At 41.4% G+C, this 21205-nt stretch overlaps 1 protein-coding gene across 1 annotated transcript in view; it reads left to right on the forward strand.

The window, feature by feature from the left end:
* The window catches only part of LOC104391153 (von Willebrand factor D and EGF domain-containing protein-like), an 88426-nt gene that overhangs the window by 13934 nt on the left and 53287 nt on the right, over positions 1-21205 (forward strand). The window contains exons 3-8 of the mRNA XM_010000388.1: positions 1083-1311; positions 3865-4097; positions 12825-12914; positions 14203-14338; positions 17552-17769; positions 20531-20604. Of these exons, the coding sequence (XP_009998690.1) occupies positions 1083-1311; positions 3865-4097; positions 12825-12914; positions 14203-14338; positions 17552-17769; positions 20531-20604 (980 nt within the window). The remainder of the gene's footprint in view (positions 1-1082; positions 1312-3864; positions 4098-12824; positions 12915-14202; positions 14339-17551; positions 17770-20530; positions 20605-21205) is intronic.

Raw genomic sequence — 21205 nt, forward strand, 5'->3', positions numbered from 1 at the left:
GGCATGTGACTTAATAAATTTATCCTTTGACTTCCACTGCTTCCCCTGCTGTCACAAAACAACTTTTGATCTTACGCAGTTACACAGCAAACCTGGGACAAGGAGGAAAAATGGTGGGTTGGGGTTTTTTTCAATGTGATACAGAGTCAAAATCTTCACAACAGGAGGAAGAGCATCCCCTGAGTTGGACTATTAGAGGTAGTTCATTATCTCTGGCTGAAGAAATGCAAAGCAAAGGCAGCCGTCATGCTCTGGGGAACACAGCTGGTATCTGAGAGTAAATTATTGTCAGTATTTGGTAGTAATTTTGAAACCTTAGCTCTAATACCTGTATGTTTTGCATATTGGCAAATGATAAGCAACGGTGCAGAGTAATACCTTGCCATTGTAACTGGCTGCGTGCATTTTATGAGGCTCAGATTATGCTTAATCTCATTATTGAGGTGCTTAAATTAAAGACAGATTTGTATAATCGCAGTCAGCGGAAAGAGACTGGCAGATACAGAGGGCAATTCAGATCTGAGTTGCTTGAACATCCTTCTGCAAGTTGGGAAAGGTAAACTTGAAGCATCTTCTCCCAGCCATGACTCAAAATGCTGTAACTTAAACCACTGAAGGCCAAAGCCTTCTGCTTTGGGATTTTCTGTGTTCGGGGGATCCAGGGATTTAATGGAACCTGTTAATAATAGAAACCTGACAGTCAAAACCCCAGGGAATCCAATCAAATCATATATATCCTGGATATATGTTTCCCTTCAAGAATGAGGCCGATGCTCAGGCCCTGAAGACAGGTCCAGTGTGTGCTGGAGGGGTAGAGCAGGAGCTGTCAAGGTGGTGGCAGCTGAAGCTGTAACCATTTGGGAGGAAAGTGCTGCATGTGTGAAGCTCTGAGCACAGCAATGTCCTTCTTCAGGTTGGTGCTAGTGTCTGCTTGCCCCTTGTGCTCTGTCAGCCTTTGCATTCCCACAAACAGCTTTTTCACTGCCTTCCCAAGTTCACCACACTCAGAGTCTTGGGTGTCAGCGATTCACCAGAGTCCTACTGCATTTGCGGTTAATGGTTTCTTCTGTGTGCATCCCCAGATGAATAAATGTGGGACACAAGCTCCGGTGTGGCTGTCTCTGAAGTCTGAATCCCTGCCAGTTCCTGGTGAGAGCAAGAGGCTGACAGCCTGTGCCACCTGGCAGGTCTTCTTCGGGGGCACCAGGGACTGCTGCTTGTTTCGGATACCCATTGCCGTCAGGAACTGTGGAGAGTTCTTTGTGTATCTCCTGCAGCCTACTCAAGGATGCATGGGCTACTGTGCTGAAGGTGAGGGTCAGTCAAGTATTTATCAAAAAGCCTTGTATATGCCTCCCTGGCTGCATGTTCAAGGGGCACTGCAGTACTGGGACCATCTCGGTGACCTTGTGAGTCAAGCGTTTCTTCCAGTGAGATACAGACCGTGTAGAAAATAAATCAGTGGCACTCCAAGGTGCTCCTGAGGAATAGCTATTATTCCAGTGCAAAATGTAATCTGGACTGTATTACTGAGGTGTTCTTCGCTTGGTTACAGTTCACATGTAACCTTTCCAACTGTCTTTGGCTCCACTTTGGCTTGAAGTTGTACAGCGAGTGAGAGGAGGCATCTCAGCTTTCTTGAGGCACTGTATCCAGGATACTGTGTCTGAGGTCTGTTCTTATCTTCAATAATCCACTATCCTCCCTCAAAAAATAAATAATTCTGAAACACTAAAAAGGAAAAAAAACCCACAAAACAACAACCCCAAACTGATAAGATCTTTTTCACGACATTTATATAATTACTCTCGTCAGAAATAATTCTCAACCCACTAGAAGAGATCTAAGCTCTGCTCGGTAGCTAGGAAACAAAGCAATAGCAGAAAGGAATTGCTCCCTCAGTTAAACCTTCTGAACTTCTGAGCATGTTCAGGTGCATATAGATTTGATCAGAAAAGACAGTTCTCTCTCAAAAGGAAAAAAATTACCTTTGCACTTCCTTTTCAGCATTTTTGGACAGACACATGGCACACTGAGAAGCCAGGGTCATCACCTTTCAGTCAGGCAAAATTCAAGCTTAAACAAATTTTAAAGAGAGAAATACCTGTTTTCTTATCTTTATCAATATTTTAACACATCCACATGAAGAAAAGGGAGGTAAAAAAATCTCAAAGAAAATGAGATTCATTCCCTATTTGAAATAAAAAATATCCATTAAAATAAATGAAGCTGCTCTTTCATTTCCACAATTCTCTCTCAGAAATTACTTCTTAAGCTGAATACAGTAATTTTCCAGTTTCAACTCAGCTTTTGAAACTAAAATATTCCCACTCCCCTTGGTTTTTTACCAATACCCTTTGGGTGATTAGTTTTGTCATTTCTGTTGATCCACAGCTGTTCAGTGATGTAAATCTGCCATCATTTTTCATAAATGAAAGTTTATTCCTTCCCATCCATTCCAAACCAATTCTGCCTTTTTCTTACCAATGCTGTCCTTCTGTCTGGGTGTTTCAGTGAGTTCCACCTCTCCTGAGTCTTTAACTTCTTTCTTTAGATGTTTTTACAGTATCACGTATGGAATGGAAAATACCCAAAGCTGAAACCTTTTTGTTGGGAGTTGTTAACTCACTGTCTTAAATTCAGCTGTGACCGTTGCACCACAGGAGCCTCTACACCCCCAGAGCCAGGTCCAGCTGGCACCACCACAGCTTCTTGTTGGGGTCAATCTCCCAGCCCCCTCCACTGGAAGCTGGGGAACAGGGCACTGGTCAGCACTTCTTAGCTGCAAAACAAAATGTATTTAAATCTTCATAGCTTGGCAGAAAGGCTATGGTTGGGAAAAATGGAGTAGGTGCTTGCAATTCTGCTCACATCCTCCCATGAGCTGATCACCTAACTTTGTCCTTGTGGAATAATTTCCTGCAGAAAGTCATGATGTGAGTCATGGTTTGAGGCAGCTTGCCCTAGGAACAAAAGAGAAAAGAATATAAACTACTGGCCCATATTAATATTTTAAGCAACTTGTTTCTTTTTCTTACCTCTTGTTATTTCCCCTAGACAGATGTTAACGTATTATTTTCTGCTCCAAAAAAGTTACTTCATTTATCCTTTCAAAGCATCTGAACCCGCTTCATGTTACATTTGAGCCCAGGTCTCCTGAGATGAAAGAACATCACCCTACAGTATTACACACCTTTTTGTGTCTGCTTCCTAGAAAGTGAAGTTTAAGAAGAAGGAAAGTTTCAGACCTCGTTACATGTTGAAGCTTATAGAAAGCAGGCTGTATTTTTAGAGCATTGGCATTATTCTGGGGAGAGGGAGAATATATACAGCAGACTCAACCTACATATGGCCAGAAAAGACTGGAAGGGATCTTCCCAGCATGAGAATACGGGCTGGGTGCACTCTGAGAGTCTATTTACCTCTGCAAAGTGATGATTTCTTGCATCTCTTCTGTACTTATTGCAAAACTTGGATCAAAAGGCTGTGCTTTGGGGGAATGCAAAGCTGATGGCCTCTGCCAGAGTAATTAATTTGTATTAATCTGAGTGCTTCATTTTGATAACATTTCTCTTACTGCAAAATAATAATTAAATAAAAAAAAAAATACCCCAACAAAAAAACCCCAACAAAAAAACAGGTCAAATATTAAAAGTAGTCAGTACAAAATCAGCAAGTTTTGCATTTCATATTAAATACATTTTCTTGTTTGCATAGTTAATAATCCAATCACAAGAATATAAAATGTTTTTTCAATATAAACAATAACATTGTTTAGTTATATCGAAACCTTCATGTTGTGCAAGCCATGTAATATTAAAATAGCACTTTGTGATACATCCTTCTTGTGTTTTCCTCTTCCAGACAAACTTACAAGTCTGGCTTTGCAACCAGTGATAACTCCCGAGCTTGTGCAAGGTCGTGTCCACCTGAAGTGCGCCTACAGCCTCCCCTCCATGAAGCCAGCACTGCAGTTTGCTGTGGTCTGGTCACGCCTGTCCACCCCTGGCCAGAGAGAGCAGATCCAGCAGGACATGACCCTGCAGCCATTTTCCTACGTTGAGATGAACGGTGTAGATCTCAAACTGGGAGACACGGTAATGCTGCCCTGCCTTCTGCCAAAAATGGTCCAACACTCGGGGGGATTAAATCCTTTCCTTCAGTCTTTGTTGTGTTTTTAGTGGTGCTGCTCCTCGCTCGTTATACTCACAACTGCTGCAGTAAAAACGTACTGAAACTGTTTTGCAACAGGATTATTAAACGACATTTTCCAGATTCAGGATCTGTAGCATTTCTTTGAACAGCAGTGAGTTCACAGAAACTATCCATTTTCCTGTTTTCTAAGGGCAACCTGAATATTTGCACTTACATTACAGCTTGAATGCCATGAAGTTGGGAGGAGTAGTAGGTACATGAGCCTGAGCTCATTTTTCCTTAGTACTTTTTGTATCTTGCAGCAGCGAGAATTTGCAGTAGAGGCAGGCTCAGCTATAGGCACTTGGTGATTTTTATACTCATGGACCAGAGACACAATCGCATCTTTTCACTAGAAAAGAAAACAGCACATTTTAAAATAGAGGGAGGTTTATTTTATGGTCTTTTTCATGGTGTTCTGCCTCTCTGATTCCAAATTCTTGGTTCAATAACATACTGAAAGATAGAGTTCATTACAAAGCAATCTTTAAGAAGTATACTTGATGGCATACATAGCAACACAGTTCTAGCTCCAGTTCCAACAACAACAACAAAACAGAAGCCAACACAAGATGTGAAAAAAAGAATTGACTTGTGTACCAATTCATGGCCTTTCATGGTACAGAAACAAGAATTTTAAAGTTAAATTAGGTTCATAATTTTTATCGCCAGAGAGCCATTAGTGATGCTGCAACAAACTGAAAGAATAAACAGGGATAATGGCCTGGTGTTAAAAGTAGGTTGGAAAGAGTCTTGGCATTTTGCAGCTCTTCTTTGAGATATTTAAGATACATAGGAAATGTGAAGAAGTTTTTTCCAGTTCTTGAAAGGATGAGTCATTTAGAACAGCAGCACAACTGAGATAGTTCTGTCTCATTTCTCCTTATATTTATGCTTCCTGAGTTCAGAATCTGACTGATGTTGCTCTCACTTCTACTGTAACATGAGGCAGACAATTCTGCCAGTTTTAAGAAGTTTGTGCTACAAAGAGATATTTTCATAAAAATATTTTCACTTGAAATTTAGTTTTAACAATCCTGAGGGATTCAGAGAAAATGTAGTTCAGTTTACCAGTAGCATCACCAAATCTTTACAAGACCATTTTAATTATATTAAGTTTAGAGTAAGTCCTTTGTCCTCTGCTGAAACTAGGTGTTTAATTTAGTGGGTATAGTGAAACTAAAATGTTCTCTTCTAGATTTTTTTTTTAAGGTCTTCATGGCCTATTTGCTTAATTATAATTATCTGTAAATCATCACTGGTGAAAACCAAGTAATGAAGTCTCAGCTGTAACTGGAACTTCAGTTTTACATAATAAAGGTTTCAAAAATCATTTCACTGTGTTTGCCATCCCACTCAGGGTGTCTAGTAAGAGTCATAAAGGGGCAGACTCCCCTCTCCACAGAATTACAGAATCTTAGGGGTTGGAAGGGATCTCAAAAGATCATTGAGTCCACCCCCCCTGCCAGAGCAGGGTCACCCAGAGCACATCACACAGGAACGTGTCCAGGCGGGTTTGAATGTCTCTAGCGAAGGAGATCCCACTAACGGTGTAAATCTGAAGCAATTTACTAAGTTTTTTAGGACTACCTCAAAGGAAAGGTGTTGTCACTAAAGGAGGAGTCAGACCTTGAGGACCCAACTCCACTGCAGAGAGGCAGTTTGCATCTTTCACCACCCAGGAAAGATGTAGGTGGGAGAATTATTTCTTAGGCAGCTTTAAAGGGAGGCCAGATCCCCACTGATAAAAGCCGTATTGGAGAGGAGCCCAGCAAACAAGAGTCCTCACCAGCTCTTTCCCCTTCTCCATGCACAGCCCACCAGTAGCTGCCCCACGGCTGTGTGCTGCCAGGGTACGTGGGTGACATTCAGGGCAGAATTTGTCCCCTAGGATGCAGAATTTGCAGCATTTTGAAAACTGATTCCTTTTGTTTAACCTACTCTTTGCCTACCTGCACTTAGCCTGACTTCGGCCCCAGTGCTCTCATAGCCTGAAATCAGCACCTTCTCTGTTTATTTCTTGATTAAAAAAACTACAGCCAAGTGAAAAGATACTTTTTTTTTTTTTTTTAATCACCTTGTAGGTGATTGATATCTGTGCTATTTTTTACCTGTCAGAAAGTCTCCAGGTAATAGGTTAGTCACATAATAGAATATCTATTGATACATTTCACTATGCAGTCAACCCTTAGAGAGGAGTCGAGATTTACTGGCCAACATTTCTGAACTTGTATTGACTAAACAGCCAGTTATTTTTTAATAGCCATCATGTGTGCTTTTCTACCCCATCTTTGGGCTCCAATTTTGTTATTTCAGACAGTAATGTTGCCAGCAAAATGTTCAGAAAACTATTGCAGCCTGAAATAAATCTATAACATGCCACTATTTCTATACAAACGTTGAAAGAAGCCTACTCCATCTGATACGAAAATCCTGGCATTCCTAAGCCTTATTTATGTGGTAGTGACAGAGGTCACTTCATTCCTCGAGGCACAGCCATCTATAAATTATAGCAGCACACTGTGAGTAATGAGTTATGCTAAGAAAGAAGGGTGTTTAGAAGAAAACTGTGCAGATTTTGCTCAGCACAGCAATCCAGAAGTTCATACAGCAAAGAGCAATTGTCACCAAACATAAACTGTGATGCAGATTGTAAAATAAAAGTGTTTCAGTAACACCAGCCTTTCTGAGCTGTGTGCTAGAAGTGGCTGCTTTGCATGGTAGTCTGCAACAGCAGACAAATATGCCCCAGCCAAAAAAAAAAAATATTTAGTGCCTCAATATATAAACTAATTTTCACTCACTAGGGAAGAGGAGTTAAGTTTCCCCTTGCTTAAATATTAATCCCATCCCAAGCACTGGACTTGACAAAGTCAACAATAGGAATAGGAGGACCTGCTTGTTTGCAGGTCACATCCAAGTTTGCAATTTCTTTCTCAACCTTCAGGTAGAAAATGAGGAGCATCCCCACTGAAACTGAGTTCTGGGTGGACTCAGAGATGTTAAAGCAGAAAAAGGATGAGCAAATTGGGAAAATTTCTTTCCTTCCTAGATGAATGACCCACAGGCAGCCTCCACAGACTGTCTGGCCGCTTGGCAACTGGGAAGAGCTGCTGCCTGTGTATGTAACAAGCAGCAGGGTGACTGGAGCTGGACTTCCCACAGCGTCAGGTCATGCTGCTGCAGCAGCTCCCTCCCTTCTGCAGCTCAGCACGGGGAGCAATCGGTGGTCAAAAGCTCTAAGCTCTAGCTTATTAATTAACACCAAGTCAGATTCTCTCTACCTTCCCCCTCCTGCTAACCCTTCTGGAAAGCCCTTCCAGATGCTTTGTTCCTACCCCTCTCTGCAAACACCTACAGCCAGATCATTTCTTTGAGCTAATGAGAACTATGGCATTTTTTCCCCTCTAGCTTCCCTAGAAATGCCATCTTTCAGCTCTGCTCTTTTCATCAAGGCTGTAAACCACAGCTCCCTCCTGCACTCCCCAGCTCCCAGCAGAGGGACTCCTGGAGGCTTTTTCTAACCCTGGCCCATTAGTGTTTAATAGAGGAGACAAAAGAAGCTGGTAGGCCTTGAAAGCCCTCTCCAGACACTCCTAAAAAACACTCTTTCACCTGGCAGGATCAATTCCATGCCCAGTTCTTCACATGAGAGCTATGAGGGAGCCTAAGTGACTCTTACCCTTGCAGCCTCAGCCTGCCAGTTGACATGGGTGAGGTAGTGGGAGGGTGGATCCAATCCTGGAGTTAACAGAGTTAATCATTCACATCTGAGGCACCTGCAGACTTCCCTGCCCAGTGAATGGGAAGTAGCAGGTATCCCTAAAGAGAACCTTATGGTGAGACGGGAGCTTCCCACAGGTGGCCAACATAAATTCCTGATCCAAGCAGCAGCCCTGAATGCCCACACCTCTCAGGAGATTGGGCGTGCAGAGTCAGGAAAGTGCCTTCATCTACTTTTTAATCCAGACCATCAACTCCTACTCAGAGGTACCTGGCTGTGTGTAAACTTTGGAAGATCACTACCAGTAAAAGTAAACAGTCAGCGTTGTCCCCGTGGGGCCTCTGGCACTACAACACAGCCCAGGCCCTTGCTGGAGAGACAGGAGATGGGTCGCTAGTACTTCCAGCTGAGGGTTAGATGCATGTCCTGCTCTTTCAAAGGGAGCATCCCACCCCAAGGCATACGCTGCACTGGGAAAGGAAGCAGAGACCACAGCTGGGGACCAGCACAGGCATTTACTTATTTTCCTGCTCAGTGACTGCTCAGGTAAAACGTGAGCAGTCCTGATGGGCAGACCCAAACCCAGTACTCCCAGCTACCAGTTCTCCCTATTTTGAGGAAAAGTGGCTTTGTTCCTGGGACACTGCTGAGATGGGTGGTGGCCCCATTCCTGCCAGTGCCTTGAGAAGCATACATGGAGGTTGACCTCTGCCAAAGCCCCAAAATTGCCTGGCAAACCTAGGAGGTACCTGACTGAGGAACAGGGATGGGTTTTGATGACAAGCATCTCCTGTTTTTCTTTTGGGAACCCAGCCCCTCATCTGAGCATGTCTGGGAGAGGCTGATGGAACTGGAAGCACAGTAATGCTGGAAGTGCTGGCCAGCATCCCCCTCTGTGCCCCCCCTTGGCACGTGCCTCCTTTGAAGATGGCAACAAAAAGGGATATGACTTTTTTTGAGCTTTTCTGTTTGCTCTCAGCCCCGAGTCTCTCACCACATGCTCAAGCTGCCACAGATGATCCCTGTGCTATGTTCAGAAGTAATTAGGAGCATGGAAAAAAGTGAAAGTGGAAGCATTTTTATGCTCAAAGGGAGTATAAACAACTGATTTGGGGAAGCTTTTGATTCGGAGATCTCTGAAAAAAACACACCACATTTTGATGTGTAAGTTATTAGAGAGAAGTTTCATGGAGGTGGGAAAAGGTCCTAGGATTAAAATACTCTCCCGAATTGTTTCTCAGAGCTACCTGACCCCCATCAAATTAATGAGCAAATTCTGCTTTTAGCTAAACATGCTGCTCAGGTACAGGGTTCATGGCAAAGTGGGAAGGAATCTGACTGTTTCCACAGAAGGATGGAAATCTGCTGCAACACAGAGGAAAATTCTTGGCTACCAGGACCTTTTTCAAGCAGAATTTTGTGCCTAAAATTTGTTTTCCACCCTATGGGAAGATTTGCTGGTGCATGGGGGAAAGAAGCCAAGCCCAGAAACAATCCAACCATCCTGTCTGAGAGCACCCTTACCTATCTGTACCTTTAAAAGGCATGATGAAAAAATATAATTTGATTTTTCTAACAGATCTGATGAGTTTGTGGAAAAATACTGCCTAACCTGTCACAGCCATCAGCATACTGCTGTCAGTGGTGCTTTTATCTCTTTCCTTTAGAAAGGCTGCATCCTGAGATGGGGAGAGGGGGGAAGAAGAGAGAGAAAAAGTTGATTACTGAACTGGAGGAAAAAAAGCTCGTATTTAGCTGAAGGCAAAAAAAAAAAAAAAAACCCTCCTTGGAGTGACTATCTTAATAATTATGTGACAAACTGTCAACCTGTAGCTCAGTAGCCGATGAACATATCTGCTGATTGTGAAGTGAAGTGTGCACCTAACAAGGTAAAGGCACTACAAGGGGAGGAATGATAGAAAAGACAGAAATAAAATGTAACTCATGACGACTGTACATTTCAAATCTGCAAATTTTGTGCCAGTCTCCAGAAGTGCTGGAGATAGAACAGGAATGGACTGGTAGTCTAAGAATATCTCTCTGCATCCTTACAGAATAATTTTCTCTCTTAGTGTTCAGTGCTGTACCAATAAACTATACCTCTATAATATGTATGTGAGAAAATACAGTGTTCACAGGGCATGAGTTGGGTTTTGATGTTTCCTAGAATGTCATTTTAAGGAAGACCACTAGGAGATGCCTCTGTTGGTGCCAGGCAACAATATCCTCATGTATGACCCTGCTGCCTCTCATGGCAGCTCCCTCCTTGGCTGGAACCCTGCACGTGGGGGGCTCAGGAGGAGGTCTCTGTGTGAACGTTTTTGGTAAAAAAGCATTAAAGCCAGAAGAGTGAACAGCCCAGAGAGTGTAAATACAGAATCTGCAATGCAGCTGCACTAGATTTGCTCAAGGAGCTCTGCAAGAGGATCAGTATTACTCTTTTTTTTTAATAGGGAGAATATATGTTATCTGAACCCTTTCTCTGCTGTCACTGCCTTGTCAGACCCCGATTTTGCAGACTCTCCCTGTGGCAGCTGTAGGAGAAGCAGCAGGAGGAAGATCAACATTCACTTTCTGCCTTCCCAGCACAGGAAGTTTCTTGAAAACTTTGTAAGCTGAACGCAAACTGCTAAGGAATGCTTGGAGATAATAAATATCTAATGATAAGAGGGGCTTATGACCCTTGAGGAGACAACTTGTTCTGCTTTGGAGGCAAATTGGCTAACTGCAAAGTACCAGAGAAATTTTAACTTTAAAATCTCTCTGTGTCTTTCCTTCCTCCAGTAGACCCAGTATGACCTCAGGGTTTTCATTTACGTACAAGTAACACCATTTTCACTGGGCCAAAGTGGCTGGAGCTGTCAGCAAAGGAGAGAAAAATTTTAAGAAGATAAACATGACTTAAAAAGGCCTGGGAATGAGCTGGAGAGGAAATAATCCACCTGAAGAGTACAGAAAGCACTTGATTTTTCCCATAGCAGTACAAATGATGCTGTGCTGCCAGTGGGCACTCTCCCTGTGTGCAAATGATTTAGGAAAGAGGATTCTTCAGTCTGGAGAGAAATCGTCACTTGATGGTTATGTAGAAGAGTAAAAGAAGGTAGTAAAAGAAATATTCCAAAGTGCTATGTCACTCATGCCCCCATAATCATATGATCTAGGAATGCCCTGGGTTTGTGACTCTTTTGGTGCCCCTGGCTATGGAGGTTGTGCCTGAGAGGGCAAGTGAGAGGTCCCAAGAGCAGAATGGTTGGGGGGTGATGCTGGAAAATCCATTCAAAGAAGTTTATCACAACAGAAAATAAATCAGATTGGTCCAATTCATTCTCATGGGTTACTCAAGGCTTAAAAAAGGCAATAGCTATAAATATGCCATCTGACTATTTGGAATTGATTTAGTATGTCACAATCTGTTACTCCATTTCTTAGAAGAAGCCCAACCAAAATTTTCAAAAGTATAGTTTCAGAGCCTATTGTCCTTTGCTTTAAGGAAAATTTCTGTAGTTTAATCTTATGATCCTAGAAATGATGTTTGCAGTTTGAGTTTTCTGAAGCCAATGAAACATGAAGATGGCAGATGGTGTGTGGGCTCAGCAGAGAGAAAGGTTGTGTGACCATGCTAGAAATAAAACATAAATGGCCTGATTAATTGTTTTTGGTTTTTCAGAGCCTATTGTCCTTTGCTTTAAGGAAAATTTCTGTAGTTTAATCTTATGATCCTAGAAATGATGTTTGCAGTTTGAGTTTTCTGAAGCCAATGAAACATGAAGATGGCAGATGGTGTGTGGGCTCAGCAGAGAGAAAGGTTGTGTGACCATGCTAGAAATAAAACATAAATGGCCTGATTAATTGTTTTTGGTTGCCAGGGAGGGGGAGGGGGAATTTTTATAGTTTTGGGTTTCTTTACAAACCCTGTAGGCACATCTGCATCTTCTTTCATAATGCAGTAAGAAAAAAAACAAAACAAACAAAACAAAACAAAACAAAAAAGGAGTTTCTTATATTGCTGATACAGTTTCTGAGACCAGATGATTGTCAAATTTTAAAAAATACCTGCTTACAAACATGGTACAGAGAAAAGATATTTGATCCAGTGGACAGACTGAAATCTAGGATCCCAAGGGCTAATGTCCTGATCCTGACAGCAATGTCTATGAACAATGTAATTCTCCCTAACTGCTGGAGAGCAGTGTAGGAGAAAGGGCCCTGGGGGCCCCGGTGGACAGGAGGATGACCATGAGCCAGCAATGTGCCCTTGTGGCCAAGAAGGCCAATGGCATCCTGGGGTGTATTAGAAAGGGTGTGGTTAGTAGGTCAAGAGAGGTTCTCCTCCCCCTCTATTCTGCCTTGGTGAGGCCACATCTGGAGTATTGTGTCCAGTTCTGGGCCCCTCAGTTCCAGAAGGACAGGGAACTGCTTGAAAGAGTCCAGCACAGAGCTACTAAGATGATTAAGGGAGTGGAACATCTCCCTTATGAGGAAAGGCTGGGGGAGCTGGGTCTCTTTAGCTTGGAGGAGACGGAGGGGTGACCTCATCAATGTTTACAAATACATTCAGGGCAGCGTCAGGAGGACAGAGCCAGGTTTTTTTCAGTGATGTCCAGTGGTAGGACAAGGGGCAATGGGTGCAAACTGGAACATAGGAGGTTCCTGGACACATTCCTTTGTGATGTGCTCTAGGTGATCCTGCTCTGGCAACGGGTTGGACTAGATGATCTTTTAAGGTCCCTTCCAACCCCTAAGAGTCTGTGAAACCCCTAAATACATTTCAACAGTAGGAAAAAAAAAAAAAAAAAAAGCAAAAAAAAAAAAAAGGCAGCTTAAAGGGTCTGATCAATAGGAAGATGCATCATTATATGATTTTTCTTCAAGAAAAGCTATAGCATGTGCTGTTTATTTATTGCAGGTCTTTTGCACTGTCACTGCTTTTACGAGGGACACTCCTGAGCAGCACTGGCTGCCTGAAGAGAGCAAAGGTTTCTATGCTGGGATTAAGGTAATGCTGATGGTCCTGATTTACTGACTGGTCTAGTGTATCCCCAGGGAATCTTATACATTATCTGACATGCTCAGAAAAAAACAAGACACAGAAACATAAGCCCTGATCATCATAACCAGAGCTGTTTTTATGTTCACTTTGAGAAAACGTCTTAACAAATTCTCTGGCTTTCAGTCTGTCTGCAAGAGGCCCTGAAGTCACCACCAGCACTTTGAGCAGGTGACACTAATGCACCATAAAGAATGGACAGAACTACACCTACTAAACACATGCCAAGCACTCTGGTGGTTATGTGTAATGGGAAGACATACCTACAAGGATGCAGAATTTTGTTGTGACTAAAGCAGAACAAAGTGAAGAGAAAAAAATCAATTTGACCCATTGTTTTCTGATGGTTGGGCACTAGAAAAACCAAATTGCTGAAGATGAGTTCACACCGAGTGCAAAAAAAAGGGTCTAATCTCAATCAAGGATTAGGCTGCCAGTCTGACAGTCCAGCAGAATTGGAGGTTTTCTGAGTATCTCCAATTCATGTCTCCATGAATGGTGTTTTACAAATCAGGCAGTTTATTCTATGTGACTTTTGAAGCACAGTTTCAGTCTTTGTGGAAATGCCAGAACTTCCTAGAGAGTCGAAATTCCCATTTCTGACTTGCCCCGAGTTCTGTCTCTGCTCTTGCCTCAAGAGAGCAGATACACAGAAATGACATAACCTGAGCTCTCTCCCCAGGGCACAAACCACCCAAGCTATAATGTGTAATGTATTATCCATGGAGAAATCCTGGGATGGCAGGAAAGAGGAATCAGGCAAAATTCTCTCACTTGGCACCTGGGACAGAGGATAACTGTAGAGCCCATGGCCATGAGCTACTGCCATGCTTTAGGTCCTCAATCTTTCTAGAATTTCTACCACTGTATTAGATCAGGAGCTCCTTTTAACCAGGAATATTAAAAGTGAATGAATTCTATGGTTTCATGTTATTATTTTCAGGCTTAAGGAAAAACTTGCTTTGAGATTAAGAGATGAGAAGCAATTAGACACTTTGACAACAGCAAACATTTTCTTAATTGCCAAGAATATTAAAGTATTTTAACAACAATTTTACCTTATAAAGTTGAAGTTCATTATTACAAAGATTATTACAAGGATTATTATTAAAACTGTTATTTTTTGCAAGCAAATATATCTTTTTACAAGTGATTAAAACCTCTCAAAATTTCATAAATGTCATTATTGCCTAATTAATCTGTCAAAATGATCTAAAAAGGATTTTCTTATTTCCAGTTTTTGCCAGAATCATTACAAATTGCAGAGGATGGCAAAGAGCATGTTTTGACTGTTCTCAGCACTGTACCCATTGTCTGTCCTGGGCATGATGATTCCTGTAAAATTACTTTACAGCTAAGTACTGAGGATTTGGGTAAGAGTTTTATGTATCACCATCAAATCAGTGTGATTATTTTTTCCTGTATTTCTGTTACAATAAATTCCAATAGAATTATACTACTTAAATAACAACAAAGGGCAGAAGCCATAAAAATCAACAAACGAGGACATATATTTGTTTACCATATAAAATAGATGATAATATCACTCAGGCTTTTGAGGAAAAAAAATTTAAAAACACAAGTGAGTGGTAACAACTTGAATGGTAATCTATTGAGAATTATAGATTAAATAACTATGAGTAGAAGAGCTTATTTTAAATTCCAGGAGTATAAAAATCCATTTCAAGTTTTTGTAGCAGCAAAGGTCTTAGGTAGAATAATTTCTTTAATTATCAATAAGAAGCTCACCTGCAGATTTATTATTCAGTAAATGTGGACTGAAGCCTTTTTCTTTCTTTTGCTGGCTTACAGCTTTTATCTAACTTAATACAGAAGAAAGAAATCATTATTATACTTATATATTATTCACTTCCTAAAGGTTGTTTTTTTTACTTGAAAACACTGACAATGTCACTTAGAAAATTCTCTTGCTCTTTTAATCAGTAAAAGCTTTTCCCAGGCTAATCTGGTGCAATATCATGCCTAACCAAGGGGTCATAGATGTATTTAATTTCCATTTGCATTAAATAAAACACTCAACTCTTTTTTAACAAGGTATTTATTTATCTTCCATATGTGATTCAAGGAAAAAAATATTTAGAGATAGAATTAGAGCTACAGTTTCTCTACCCACAAAAAGTCAACTTAAAAAAAAATATTGGCAAAACTCAGTTCCTGGTATTTTTCCCCTTCTGAATCCCTCCCCTTTCTCTCCCCAACATCAGCCAAGTGCTGAGACAGAAGAGGAAAAATATTTCAAATTGTATCATAATAAAATGATCTTAAACTGAACAGTACCTCATGGTTCCAGCAGCTGTGTTGGCTCTTGTAGGTGGAGCACTTTGCCAGGGTCTTCTCCAGTCCCACGACACGGGAGAAAGAGGGGAGACAAGATTTACAGAAGCAGATTTGTTTTCCAGTTGTCAATGACCTTAATGTGTTGGTGCCAAGAGGTTCCAGGACAAAGGCAAAACTTGACCACTTGGAAACAACAGGGACTTGTCATCATTGTGGAAAATTTCTACCAGTTTTAATCAACTCATTTCTGCAGGTCAGACTAATAACAAGCTCTAGCCCTTGATTGCTCCATCCTGAGGCTGTTTCCTTGGTTGACACTTGGGCTGCTAATGATCAATTGAGATATCTGTGTATACTTAAGGTCAAGTGTCTGCTGCTGGGTGTTTGCATAACTTCATGTTTGGTTTGTGCCTTTATTCTCTTTAGGGTCTGTTAGTTTATCTGAAGGAACACTGTGGGCTTCTGAAAGACATTGTGTTGGCCACAGTGCCATAACTTGAAAATAAAAACCATTTTAGCTGAGATTCGTTCATACCAAATAAATTAAATGACAAGCTCCCTGTCTGGCTGAATCCATATAACACTGTTGTGCTAATTATGTAGGGAATAAGTGATAAGAAAGCTAATTACAAGCCCAGAAATATCTCTCCAAGTTCAGACAACATCATAATGAATGCCAAGCCATAGCAGAGCCACTGGAGTTTGGCCTCTGTTAATTTTATCGTTACTACTTTGACAAGATGATTTTCTTTGATTTTGAACTTTTGTTCTGGGTTGTGAGCACAGCTCGTGGGGCTACAATGGCAATTGCTATTCCTTATGGAAACCTCCAGTTTAATTCAATCAAGGACCTTGAAAATGAGCCAGGACTTTTCTATAAGATATGAGGCAGCCTTTAAGGATTTGGTATGAGAGATAATATGTCATTAATATTTGTAGATTTTTTTAGTTCAGCTCCTGTAGAACTCTACAGGGTTAATTTAGATTATGTTTTATGAGTCTTGTCCATAAGGAATAAAACATTGCTTGCCTCATTGTATTAGAAATTCCAACTTAAAATACTGAATGCCATCTCCTATAAATTAGTAAGCAATTCAACAAATGGGAGAAATTATTTGAAAATCACTTATTTTCACATCAGATTAATTACATTGTCACCATTTCTAGAACTTTATTCTTATCAGCTGATAATTAATGTTCCAGGACAGAAAACTGAATACTCAGCACAAACACTAGCACTCCTGAAATTAGCAACAAGATTCTGATTGGTTTCAGGAGGACCATGATTTCATTTTTTGCCCACCAAAGGACTCAAGAAAGGTTGAGTGACTTCTTGACGAGCAGACACACACTATGGAAAATGCAGAGCAGATGGCTCAGAACCGAATGCTATCATAATTCAGTGTTTCTAAATAAAGCACACATCTGTGGAAGTGAAAATACAGGTTTGTCCTTTCCCTGAGACCTCAGCATGAAGGGTCAGGACCCAAGAGAAGTGGACATTACCAGTCTTGCTGCTAGAAGAGGTTCCTTTAGGAAAGATATCATGTGTAGAGGCAGAGCTGCATGAATGACTTGAGTTGCCATTATCATATTGATTTTGTCACCATCCATTACATCCCACCCATCACAGATACTTAAATAGTCAGTACCACAACAGCTTGTTACACATTCTTTTAGTGAATTTATCCACACAGTGACTTTGTGAAAGATAGAAACGAAACTACCATCATTTTACAGACTGGAAAGTAAAGCACCAGAATCTAGCTAAGCCAAAAATACGTATGTGCTGCATTTGCCTTCCTGTTGTGGATCCAGAGTTCACTAAAAACTGACTTGCCTGATCGAGATCAGAAATTCTGTTTTGTTTTAAATTAAGTAACTCCCAGCAGATACAATAACAATAATAACAACAATAATAATAATGATGCAAGTGAAAGATAAAAAAATAGCAGAAACAGATACTCATCTCTTTTTGTGTCATGAGAACTACTCGTCTTCATTCCCTGGGCATGCACCCATAAAGATAAGACTGTCATTCTAGAAATATAAGCACCTGTGGAAAGAAAAGCACCACTGAGTTTTAGTGAACTGTCTACTGCAGGGAGAAAAAAAGAGCAGAGTAGGTTGTGCAGAGAGATGTCAGGTTGAGTCAGTCACAACTGCCTTCATGCAAACCCCATCTGGTTTCAAGGCGTGTTTGTCCTGGAACGTGAAAGGATTGTGTTGGATAGGAAAGAGGGTACAGGCAACTGGATAACTCTTACCAGACTCTGTGTTCATTCCAGATAGCCACTTACCAGGGCCCCCAGACATTGCCCTCTCAACGTGCCATGTGGAGCTGCTGAGGGGGCCCTGCTCGGAGAGCAGCTGCGCGGCAGCCGTGCTGACGGTGACGGCGGTGACAGACTTTGCTCAGGACGGGACCCGCGTCAGCAGCATCACAGCTGAGCCAGTTGGACAGAGGGATTTGCTTTGGAGGGATTACACACCCAAGGATGTGAAGGTCAGGTCCTAAAATAATTCAGAAAATGTGTCCAGTTTGAATGGGAAGTTTAGGATTGCAAAAACCAGCGATAAACCTTAACCATAAAAAAACCTGGGGACCACTGTCAGCAGAATAAACCAACACAGCTTCTTCATACACCAAGTAAAAATGAACATGTGAAGCCTTGTGCTTGAACAGATTTAGGTTTGATTTTTGGCACATTGGTAAAACCAACAGCTGCATTGTGGGTGTAACCCAGGGTGCTTGTATGCTTTGGTAGCAAAGAGAGGGAGAGCCCAGGTTAGGGAATCAGCACCTTTTTAATAAAGAGGGAGAGGGAAAACTGAGGGTTTGGAGAAGGAAAAGCAGTGCCTCGGGAATGAGAAAGAAGGATGGGACTCAGCAGTGCCATGTTCTATTGTGACTATGCCAGGAGCCACTGGGACACCTCTGACAATACACAGGGCTGCTCCATCTCAGCATTTATCCCTGTACTGAGTGTCCAAAATAAAAATAATAAGAATCAATCAGGGAATCAAGCCATGCTTATGGGAATAGGGACAGATCCCTTGTCTGCAAAGCTCTGTCAGGGCTTCAGCTGGAAGGTGTGAGAGCCCTAATCCCACCACCTGAGAAAAGAAACCAGAGCACAGTTTGGCCTCAAATAAATTTCTTGTAGATGTGGCACATCCAAGCTGGTATATTTTAAATAACTGAGAACATATATATAACAATAATTTCACTGCTCTGATTTTTGATGATTTGCTCATGGGAGAATGAGATTAATCTGAACCAGAAGAATTTTTGTCTTCAAAGGTAAAACATCTAGCACAGGACTATATCCTTCCTTTCCAGTATAGGCTTATTTTCAATTTTTTAAGATTCTTAAACCAGAAATTGCAGCTAATTCAGTGTGGTGCACTTACATACCCATTTTTTTTCCCCTTGAAGTTACAAATGCTTCCATTAAAATATGAAAATGTAGCAAGCGTGAAATGGAATTAATCAATTTTAATAATAAATTCCATCTATCTCAGTTAAAATGTGATCTGTGGAAACATAATAGATATTACCTTCCCTCCCCCCCATTTCTCTGTTGCTGCTTTGCAGTTAATTAGAGGTGTTAATGTAACACAGTTCCTGCAAGATATCCAGGAAAAATCCATATATTACAATCCACATAGTCTTTAGCACTTTAGACTCATTCAAATATTTTTGATTTATCTGAAAATTGAATGGAAATGGTGGGCAGAACATTCCGACACACTTAGACACATAAGGTGGATTTCTTCATCAACCTAAAACTGCCTACAATGAGGACTTGAATCCTCTGCTGGTATCATGCAAGAAAAGAGCAGAGCAGAAAGGGCCACATGGATTTGTTTGTGCACGGGTTTTACAAAGGAAGGTTGCAGCCATGGATAAAATGGGAAAAGTCTTAGACACTTCTTTGTGTAGATACAAATGGCACAACTGACCTCAGATCGAAATGCTGTTCAAAGAGGTGTTCAGTTTTTCAGTCCTCAAGACAATCACTCTAACATTTTGGGATGCCAGACACTGGTGGGTGTCTAAGTAATGTCTCTGCGATGGTTAAGGGGTGTTTTAAAATACAGATGATGTATGGCCTTGGGTGAGGGATTTTGTCAGGAAGTGTGGTTCTATCTTCACCCCCTTACTCATGTATTTAATTTCACCACTGTTCCTAAAAGCTAAATTCTGCTTTGTCACTGAAAGACTGCACAAGGATAGAGTGGCCATCCTTCTTCCCCGCTCCCGGATTGTGGCAGAACTAACTGAATTGCCCCTCTGGACTTCTCATGGGCAAAGAGCAAGCAAAGAATTTACAGCCCTGGCCAAGATATTATCCTGGTAGACTGGATATGGGAGAAACCACAATATTTCATTTCACTCCTACCAGTATGACTGGGACCTCTTCATATTGCAAATCACTACAGAGTCCAGTCTTGCGTTTCTGAGCACTGGAGAGCAGAGAATGGAAAAACACCACCTCAAGCAGATCAGGCAGTGCAGGCCCAGCACTGCCCAAGGTTCACGTCTTGCAGCTCGGAAGGGAGTTGCCCTGCCTCTGGCTTTCACAAGCATATCTGCTCCTTCCAGGGCACCAGAACTCTCAAATCTCATCTGTGACCCAGCTTGTGCCCAAGTAACCCAGAGCTGACGCAGCTGAAGATCTTGATTGCTATAGTAGATCCTTTTCTCTTTTATTCACATGCACAGAGCTCCAGCAACCTGGTTTGGGCCCTCGTTACCAGTACCTAATCAATAACCTGCACATCAAATGTACAAATCAGTCATTCTTATGCTGTATCAGGAAACCTAAGGTCAAATTGGGAGACAGGATGTGACTACTGCTAAAACATGCTAATACTACATAATTACAGCATACCTCACACCACACTTCAGGAATTAAAATTAGTACCAGTTAATGAGCACTCTACTCTCTTGATAATTTCAGTGAACAGTCTAGTTCTTAGAAAAAAAAGTTTAATAAAAAATCTTCACTTATTACCAGATGAAGAAAGACAGTGCATTACATCAGGTGGAACAGGAGCACTTTGAATGCCCATATTGCATGTGATTAAACTCCTTTGTTTGAAAGCAAAGCCTATTTAGTACCCATTCGCAGTCATATTTTAGAAGTCAGAATTTAGTTTGTACTTGACATGTGAATCCTGCCCCTAATGTTTTGTGAGGAACAGTAATGAAGAAAAACTGCTGTGTAGACTGTATTCATTACACATTTCATTTTAACTAGGTCACAGTTCAAGACCTCCCAACAGGGAACTGCTACTCTTTCACTGATCCACACATTATCACATTTGATGGATGGTGAGTATTCTACTTTGAAATAATTTGGCTCAATTACTGCAGTTTTCAGTTTCTGGATGTAGCATGCATTTGGTTTTACATTAGAATATCAAAAGAGCATTTTACTCATTTGCTTTTGGTGATTAATGTAGTGCTTCAATAACAGACAGAGTTTCCTTCCAGCTGTTTATGGTCCTTTTAACAAAAAGGACTAGAAATGGTTTAAAGTCGAAGCAGCAATGGTTTGGATTCTGAAACATTTTTACAAGATAAACGTCAGATTTCAAAACATTCTTCAATCAGACCCCTCATTATTGACTTTGAGAGGGTATCTACACCATGTGGCACTAGGTTAGCAGCACCCCAGCTCCACACACGTGAGCCAAGACCTCCCGGTGGCAGCACAGCATGGGGGACAGCTTGTGTCCTTCCCAGCAGTTTAGTGGCACCTGATGCAAAGTTACTCCGCACAAGGAGGCTCCTGCATTCTTCTATCTACTACCAGAGCTGGCTTACACACAGCTGGGGCTCTGCACGGAGTTGACAGTCACAAACACAACCAAAAAACCCCAGAAACATGGTTGTACTGTCTAGATAAAAGAAGTCCAGAAAATGTAAGTGG

This window comes from Chaetura pelagica, unplaced genomic scaffold (genome assembly GCF_000747805.2).
Source record: "Chaetura pelagica isolate M959 unplaced genomic scaffold, ChaPel_1.0 scaffold386, whole genome shotgun sequence".
Lineage (NCBI taxonomy): Eukaryota > Metazoa > Chordata > Aves > Apodiformes > Apodidae > Chaetura > Chaetura pelagica.